The 9,773-nt window shown below is 40.4% G+C and overlaps 1 protein-coding gene across 2 annotated transcripts in view; it reads right to left on the bottom strand.

The window, feature by feature from the left end:
- The window catches only part of smtnl (smoothelin, like), a 22,767-nt gene extending 13,636 nt beyond the window's left edge, over window positions 1-9,131 (bottom strand). Inside the window, exons 1-2 of one of the 2 annotated variants that reach the window (XM_034866730.1) lie at window positions 8,992-9,131; window positions 7,715-8,623 (exon numbers count right to left, since the gene is read on the bottom strand). In XM_034866730.1, coding sequence (XP_034722621.1) covers window positions 7,715-8,383 — 669 coding nt within the window. In that variant the 5' untranslated portion in view covers window positions 8,384-8,623; window positions 8,992-9,131. Of the gene's footprint in view, window positions 1-7,714; window positions 8,624-8,987 lie in introns of both variants that reach the window. The other variant, XM_034866729.1, reaches the window with a different exon arrangement.
- Between the last annotated feature and the right edge of the window lie 642 nt (window positions 9,132-9,773).

Genomic DNA, 9,773 nt, shown 5'->3' on the forward strand with positions numbered 1-9,773 from the left:
ATGACGGGTTTTTAAATTAGAGTTATGATTTAAAAGCCAGTTCATATATTTGCCATTTTAGTGTAAGTGTTTGAAGTTTGGTTTTCTGTCTTGCTCATGGCTGTATTAATAGCAACTTAGGGGGGTTGGTGCCAGGAATCCAGCCTTAAAATGCAGCCAAGCACTGAGGGGGATATTGGGGGAGGGGTAAAAGGGTGAGGAAGGGGCCACAGAGGCCAGGAGGAGTACATGGATAGATAGATAGATAGATAGATAGATAGATAGATAGATAGATGGATTAATGAATGGATGGATGCATGGGTGCTGCTAGAATATTTGTATACACAGAGATCAGAGGTCGTACATCACAGTATCCGAGACAGTCAGAGCTGGCTTAGCCTGGGGAGTCTCCACAGACAGCGGGTAAATGTCAAAGGTCTTTGTCATGGAGATAAACAACACTACACTACGCTCTCTATGCTGCAGTGTAACCTGAGCACACAGACTCAAACACACTCTCACCCATTCAGTTATCTGTAAAAGTCATCTTCTTGATATAGACACACACTCATGTGTCTTTTTTCCCTTCATCTTTGCCAGTGAAAAGTTTAAGACAAAAGACATTAGAAAATTAAAGCAATGAAACAAAGCAAATTCATTTTAACTTACCATGTAGTCAGCGTGAGGCAGTAGTAGTCAGTATGAAGTAGTTCTTTTTTGCCTGAACCTAACCATTGACAAAAAGATGCCAAAGAGGGAACCCAGAGCAATAACTACGTGACATCAAGGGGTCCTGACAAAAATGACGCATGTGACGAGTTGGGTGTAAGCTGTGCTTGAATTACCAGATTGACATCAGATGTTTCATTATGCTTCACCATCGCTGGATCATTCATCAGCTGCGTGGTTCAGCTGATTAGGAACATCCAGTCATATTCAGGTAGTTGTGCAGCACTGCCATTATAATCTGACACTTCTAATTATTTCTCTATACATGCGAACCTTCTTCTTATGTGCTATGCTTTGGGATTGTTGATATATCTATCATTTCACATTTTACATGTTTCATGTATTTTATAAGGGGGGATTAGTTCCTGCACAATAATCCTATTTTCTGCTCATTCAATTACTTGATGTACTGTGAGAGTCTTGGTCTGAAGAATGATCTCTAAAGATCACTGATCAGGCTGACTGACATAAGCGTGTGGTGGGGTTAAATTATTCACCAAATTAACGCATTTTTCTACAGGAAGGATTAAAAAAACGTTGGTCTTAGTATCTTTATAACATCAAATAAGTGTTACTGCCTCTTCTATCAATTTGACATTTGAGGTTGTGTGCAGCCCTGTTTTGGTAAGTCTGTTCTTGTGTTCTTGTTTGGCAGAGTTTAGCATCATGCCACTACGTAATCTTTTTTTAGTTTTTTTGTTGTGCTATTACACTGCATGTCAGAAAGTTTACCACTAAATTGGCTGTTGAAAAAGGAAAAAGGATTACCCTCATATGAACAATGACCAGTGGGATTTGTACTCTTGTGTTCAGAGGTTATGCACCTTCTTTTTTTTAGTGCATTGAATAAAAAATCTATCCATCAGACTATTTGACTATATTGTGTGTGTGTGTGTGTGTGTGTAAACACATTACATTAAGGTTAAGTTGTTATAGTTATGTTAGTGGTAGATGGAGCATAATGGGTGCATAAGGAGTGTCTGTGTGTGTGTGTGTGTGTGTGTGTGTGTGTGTGTGTGTGTGTGTGTGTGTGTGTGTGTGTGTGTTTGTTTGACTGTGTGTGTGTGTGCATGCCCAACCGATGGAATTTGTCCTAACTCACATACTTAAGTCACCATTCACGTAACTTGCTGGTACCACAGTAGGATTACTGTAAATCAGACCATCAATCAGACGCAGCTTAGACGTGGTTTTAACCACACGGATGACAGGACAATCTCAAAATGTGCATGGTATTAACGATTCATTCATGTTAAATAGCTAAACTCATGTGACATCTATTTAGCCTGTCCTTTGAGCCCATACAAGAAACACATCCACAACTGCCCCAAACTCTACTTTTCAATCTCAAGAAATCTTCTCTTACATAACATGTGATGTATGTGCTTTATTGAGCCATTAATCAAGCGCAGCCAGTGCATTGAAAGAGAGCAGTAGATAACCTTCTGACCTGACTGCGCTAATCTGATCTGTTCATCTGCTAATGAACACAATCACGCGGTGCAAGATGGAATGCACTGTGTCTAATGCTCCGTGGCAGTGGCGTCTTGAGTGGTACAGGTGTGGTTTGGCAAGGAATTGTAGGTAAGGACAACAAAAGTGTTTTTTGTGACAGAAAACAGATTCGAAGAAAGAATAATAAAGATTAAGAAATCTTACAGTAAGTATGTAAAGGATTAATTTATGTATGTATAACATTTCATTTGATCCTCTAATAAATATTCTCCCCGATACTACTTTTGTTGTCTATGGAATTCAATGCATTATTCCATATGAATTAATGATGTCAGTTAAACCCGTTATTAACGCAAACCCATTTTAACAGCGTCAATTCTTTTATTGTGAGATTAACGTTCTTTTTGGTCTAGCAAACTTTGTAGTTTTTTTCACATGCTGTAGCAACAACTAATAACGTTAGAAAAACTACACCAGGCAACAGGCAAGCCCTACGCACTTCTTTGAGCTTGTGAGCCGGCCAAAGAGTAGTAACATCACGTTTTCAGTGACTGGCAAGCGTGAGATGATGAAATGGATGTAAATAAGATGATGAATGGAAAGTTTACTTTTTAAAAGTTGCCAAATGGTTCTATTAACAAGTCCAAAGTGATGTGTTATGTTGTTGTGAACTGAGCTATCATCGCTGCACGTCCAGTCTGAAATACCACTTGATGGCCAAGCACACAGCTGATGCCCATTCTCCCCCCCTTAATTTTTCCCCCTTTTATTGATGGACAGTTTTACATTGTGTGAGAGATTATTTGCTCCAAGTGTGAAATATTAGATGTGAAATTGAACACTACACTAGGCTATATGCCAATGTTGTTTTCAATTTCAAAACACAAAGCAAGCCGATCCACTTTTCAATGTTGAATAGAGCATTAAAATGAGAAGAAAAAAAATAATGGGATATAAAGAAATCAAGGTACATGTAGAATTGATGAAAATGAGCAATTAATTGTGATTAATTGCGAGTTAACTATGAAATTAATGTGATTAATTATTTTAATTATTTTTTAATTTACATTGTTTGAAAACACTATTAAAAAGAATTAGGAGTTTTTGTATTCTGTGATGCCTTGGTGGCATAATTTGTATCAAAACGTGAAATCTAGCAATACGGCATAACATCTGTTTGAGATTAAAGGACTCACATCAGACTTTTTAAAACAAGGATGGTCAAAATCAAAAGCAGAAGAGGTCAAAATATCCTGATTCACATACAAATGGTCATTCTGAGGGTGAAGTATTCCTTCACGTTTATTTTAGTTTTTGTTTTTGTCAAACTACTATTTTGACTATTGAGATTGAACTATTACGCTTGATGCTTAAATGTCTTCCTCAAAAATGTGCCATGTCTGCACAAGTCATCAGCTGAGCCTATGGTTACACAGTTGTTGATGTGAGATAAAGGTGCAGGTGAGAGATGAAGAAGAGGAGAAGAATGAATGAGAATGAGTCAGAAAGGGGTAGGAAGAGAGGACATACAAATGGTCATTTTGAGGGTGAGGTATTCCTTTATGTTTATTTGAAGTAGTTGTTTTCAGTCAAACTACTATTTTGACAATTGAGATTGAACTTTTAAGCTTGATGCTTAAAGGAGGAGGGAATGAGTCAGGAAAAGGGGGAGGAATAGAGGAGGGTTGATATTGTAATCCTTCCATAATAAATGTATTCCCAATGAAGCACAAGAATCTATACAATTGCCCATTGAGACGGCTGCTTTGGCACCGTAATTGGCAACAGCAGCGTTGTCTGCTGATGCGTGTGTGTGTGTGTGTGTGTGTGTGTGTGTGTGTGTGTGTGTGTTTGTGTAATGTGTTTCCACCTTCCAGATGGAAACACATATATATATACACACACACACACACACACACACACATATATATACACACACACACACACACACACACATATATATATACATACACACACACACAGCTGGGTTTTCATTCAAGTATTTTTACGTGAATTCCGATGTACTGAATCAGTATCCCAAATATTGCAAAGCATTCACCATCAAGTTTTTTTTTCAATAAAGGCAGAATGAGAGGAAGAAACCTACAACCCCTTTGTATAAATATAAGTCAGCTGATAGAAAGAGAACAAAATCATCTGGTTTAAAGAGCAGCGACAAGAACACAGTGGAAAAAAGAGACACACAGATCAGAATAGAAAGTAAGTATTCATAATTCATGCAGATATGTGCTGCAGGTGGCTTTTCTGTATGAACAAAATCATGCTGACGTGCTCCAGGTGTGTTTCAGAGGTCTGTGTGTGTGTGTGTGTGTGTGTGTGTGTGTGTGTGTGTGTCCTCCTGTGGCAGCTTGGCAGGTCACATTGAATGTGCACAGTAACAGCTGGAGAGCAGGCAGGAAGACAGACACGCCTATACACATCTCTGCAGCACAGATAGCATCACCTTGGATCCAAGCCATTAACAATGGCTGCAGAGACAAAGTAAGTGAGTGTGTGTGTGTGTGTGCAAAACTGTTGGTGTAGCATGTCAATCAGGCCTGTATGAACAGTCAAATGAACTTGATGTACTGTGTCTGCCTCCTCACGTCTAACTCTGACAGAAAGGTGAGGATGTGGCAAAAAGAGCGAGCTGCAATTACGATTCAAACCGCAGTGTTTCAAGATCTAGAGTCAAAAAAAAAATCCCATGAAGCTAATTACCATGATGTGAGCAGAAAAACTGGATCCACACAGTGAACCTTTGTGCACGTGTATTTAATTTCACAGCATGTGCTCATGTTTGATCCGATCTGTTTCTGCAGTGGTGTGTTTGGCTGACAGCGGGGGATCTCCCACAACAGAGACACACAGAAACAAAGGTGCCCTTGTGTTGTTTAGCTCTGACCACATGATTTCACAGAAGATAAAATTCCTCCGTTGTATCCTCCACATAGATTGGTAAAATTTACAGATACAGGACTAACAACTATTTGTTTAATGTGTCCATGTGCGTGCATGTAGTTTCACATTTTTTCGTGAGTCTTATCTGCATGACGATGTGTGCATGTACTGTACTTTGCAAGACTTTTGATAGTGAATAGATGCTGGTACATAACACTGAACGTAGTGTATGGAGTTGACTTTTGTTGCAGCCTGTACCATTTTGGAAAAGCACTGAACATCAATTTATTTAAAACAAACTGTGCCATATAATAATGTGAATGCAACCTCCTGCCAGTTTCATCAAACGCATAAAGGATGTGTGCGTGGATACAGGTGTGTGTGTGTGTGTGTGTAATAAGTCCCAGGTTTGTGTCAGCTGTTAATTTACAGGAGAAAGAAAATACAGAGCTTCACCAAGGAACAACTCTGCTCCAAATAAAAAAAGAGACTCTCAATGCATCTTATAAATGTCGTACTTTTAACAGCAGAGTGTCCTGGAACTACACAACATTCTCTGTGGACTTCCTCGTGACATTCAAGTTAACCACTGTGGCTTTGACGTACTTGTAGGGCAAAACAGTTTGATGTGTGAAAGCACTGCAAGAGTGCTTAACAAGGTTTCTGGGAAACAAGCATGCTAAAAAGTTCATGCAATTAATGCAGGGATTGGTTAAAATTCCTGCTATTCCTGAAGGGGCTGAATTACAACTAAGAAACACACTCAAGTATACTCATTCACCTAAGAATGGGAAGACAAAAGACTTGATTGTCATCGGCTTGTTTATACTTTTCTAAATATTTAGACAGATTATTTTTTCCCTTCTGCTCTCAAAACCCCTTATCATCAACTGTCTGAGTAATGCAGAAACCACAGCATGGATATAAGCCAGGAGATTCTTTTTTGGTTTCACCAGAAGTAAGACAAGCCAAAAGGAGGAAACAAATTAAAATATGCAACAATTTCTTTAAGGGACTCCAAGAAGAGTTACAAGTCCAATTCCACAGTGCATTCTTCCATTAGCAGCATCCCAAGTTGACAGTTAAAATGTATTGCTGATAATAACTCAGGAACCACTAAAGACTAAAACAGAGACACGGGCCGTCTGGCCCTCGACGCAGTGATGAACTATGATGTAACACAGACACAACATAAAACCAATTTTGACACACCCTTCCTATCAATAAAAATGTCAGCTTTCCAGGAACTGAGAAAACAGACCCCCTTTTAATTTATTCAGTGAAGTTTAAAAGTGGTTGGAATTTTTTTAAACCAGAACCGTATTATAGTTAAGGTGAAGCTGAAACATAAATTCTCCCCAACTGGACCCACAAAGATAGAAAAGGACGACAGCCATAATGACTAACCAAAGCCTGAATTCCACAATGCTGATTTCACATATTTGACTCAGGTTTAAAAACCACACGACCACACTAACCTCACCTCCCAGGAGCCAGCTCGACTCATGTTACTGTACTTCATAAATCCATTAGATATCCTGGAGGAGGGCTATTGTGCAACCGCAGTGACACAGACAGTGCCTCGTATGACACATTCACACAGCCACAAGGCAACATGTCTTCAGTCAAACTCACATTCTGCCTTATTACCACAGTGGCCCTTATCCAACTTTAAAAAATTACATCACAATTACTGGATTACTTCTTCTGCTATTGTATATTAAATTTCCATCCGTGTTAGAAAGTATCTGGCAATGTGTTAAGTGGTGGTTTAGTACAATTATGTCAAGAGCGTCTGTGTGCAACTGTCAAAGAGGACACATACTACAAATTGTCTTGGATGAGCTTCCTCTGGACTTGAGATCCAGTCAATTTTTGACATGCAAAGCAGGGTTGTACCTGAGGGGCTACTTATGCAGTTGCCATAAGATGTAGCTGAACTAATTTGAAAAAAAAGGGAAAATATTTTATTCTCACATATTGGGCCAGTCTATTATGTGCTGAGGGTTTGAAAACTGGTGAGCAAGTGAGAAGACAAGTCTAAACTGTTAGCTAAAAGTATGATTAAGTGGTTGGAATAGCTAAAAGTGACCAATAAATGGTTGAAATAGCTAAAAGTAGAGGCTAAATGGTTGAAAAAGTAACAGATAAATGGTTATAATTGGTAATTATAATTGTGTAATCAGCTGAAATTTTTAAGTAATCAGGCTAAAATGATAAACAGTTGAAATAGGTAAGTCGTAGCGAAATGGCTGAAACATCCAGCTTCTGCCACTCCAAGCGGTCGTCAAAGGATTGCAAACTGGAAAGTTGGTACGAAACTAGTCCTGCATTGACAGACCTATCTTCACAGCGCTACAAGTATTAAACCAAACTAACCTAAGCATAGACAGTTCAATTGTTTGAAGAATATATCAACAACAACAAAAATCCACTTTTATAGTGTTAAAAAGCATTCAATTAAAATCAATGCAAATGAATACATGTGATGGGTGGTGTTGATGAAGGGGAACCTGAGTTCATTTGATACTGTGGTGGGTAGATCAGACAAAAAAGGTTGGAGACACTGATGAAAGCATCCATCATCTCTTGATCATCTCTTGATCATCTCTACAAACGCATGCAGTAAATTGAAGTACTCAGTACTCACATTAGTCTTGCTGGACACGGCAAATGTGGCTCGGCTGGAGAAGCGGGCAGTGGAGGGGCTGCTGCTTGACACTGGGCCCGTCACCATGGAGGAAACTCTGGAGCCAACAGAAGGACTGCTGGAGCTGGGGGAGGATGAGAAGGAGGCAGGTGGAGACGCAAGACTGGACTGACTGCTGAGGCCACTGTAGGCCTGGGCTTTGCTCCCCAGGCTGCAGGGCTGGATGTGGACCAGAGACTGGCTTTGAGTGTGAGCCTCACCCTTCCCATAGATCACCTCTTTTATCTCCTGATGGTTCTCCTGAATGTCACTGAGGTGATTCTTGTGATTATGATTGTGGCTGTTGTTAAGCAAGGTGCTCCTGTCACACATCATCCCACTCAGGAGCTCCACCTGTAGGGTGAGAGCCTCCAGCTGACCCCTGAGCTGCCGGTTCTCCTGCTGGAGCTGCGCCACAGCTCGTCCAAGAGGCCCGCTCAGGTTGGCTGTCTCCTCTAGACGACGCTCCATGCCCAGCTTAAAAGTGCTGACGTCCACGTGGATCTCCCTAATGGCGTCCCGCAGAGTGTTTTCATAACGGGCTAGTGCGGCACACACTGTCTCCCCCTCTGGAGAGGAAGACCGGGGTTGACACAGGTCTCCCATCTCAGCCAGGGTTGGGGCTTCCATCGGTGCAGCTGTAGCCACTGGTGATGAAGCCTCTCAGTCTGTGAGCTAACGTCTGAGAGTGAGATCCTCTGGCCACTGGAGAATGAGTAGCTTCAGTCAGGCTGGACAGACAAGGGTTGGGAGGGTGAAAGTTTGCAGGGGGTTGCAAAGGTCTGGTCTGTTTTATCCCCACTCCTCCAGCTCTGTCCTGGGACGTCCCCGGCTGGTTCTCCTTCAATTATCAGGTACAGATGTTTCACTCTGTCGGAAAGCACAAAAAGGGACAAGACGTTGACCTTTAGCATGTGAACAGCTGTCAGACCCTTAAAAAAGAAACGGCCGACCCGAGGCCAATGGGATGTCCCGTGCAACAAAAAAGAATAAAAAATGCACCTACATCACAAAATGGGCAGAATAGTAACAATAAAATCAAGTCTTAAATGGTTTAATTTTGAGCTACGACAAACCATTACAAACTTATTTCATACACAACTAGTCTGACTGCATTGAACTGAGGACCATCTTTTTTAAAGGAGTCGGAATGAAAGAAACAAAGCATATAAATGTTTCATAACTGCCATTAAACATAGCAGTGAGGTAATCTTTACTCACAGCTGCAATGAACCTACCTCAGCTTCGCTCTCCAGCTCACTAGAGTTTCCTCAGCGCTAAACTACTACATTAATATATGTGTGTGTGTGTGTGTATATGTGTGTGTGTGTGTGAGCTCTGCTCAATGCTGCCGGCTCTCTGGTTTGTTTAAACTTTCAGGTTGATCCCTCCTCTCTTCTAGCCTGGAGGAGGGAGGAGAAAGGGAGGGATAAAGGAGGAGGAAAGTGGAGGAGTGTAGAAACAACATGGACAGAGTAGTAAATGTAAGGGGAGGGGAAGGAGGCGGGCTGGGTAGGTTTTATATTCTTGCACTGTGTAAACTATTGGAAGGAGGACTCCTCTCTCCTACTTTCTTACTGTGTCCTCCTCATCTCCGTTCTATCAAAGGTATGCCTTTCCCTGCCTAGTGTCATCTTTTTCTCTCTAATTCATTCTTGTCCCTCCTTTATTTAAAAATAAATACGTAATTGAAAACTCAGAATCGTGGACAGGACACATAGTCGCATAATAATCCTAATCCGATTCAGTTCAATCTCTGCATCAACTTGTTTCACATAGCCAAATACTTTTTGTTACAGAAACGCATTATATTTTCCACAATTACCACATAGGCTGGTATTGTTTGCAATTGTACTTGATTTCTAAATTAAAAAAATTATCACAAGAAATATGGGTTTTGTACTACTTATTGTACCTATATACCAAACATGTACAACATAACTGTGTAAATGCCTATAGAGGGAGTTACAAATTTACCTCCACTGTTTTCCCTTGATGCACACTTATTTATTTAATTCTA

This window comes from Etheostoma cragini, chromosome 3 (assembly GCF_013103735.1).
Source record: "Etheostoma cragini isolate CJK2018 chromosome 3, CSU_Ecrag_1.0, whole genome shotgun sequence".
Lineage (NCBI taxonomy): Eukaryota > Metazoa > Chordata > Actinopteri > Perciformes > Percidae > Etheostoma > Etheostoma cragini.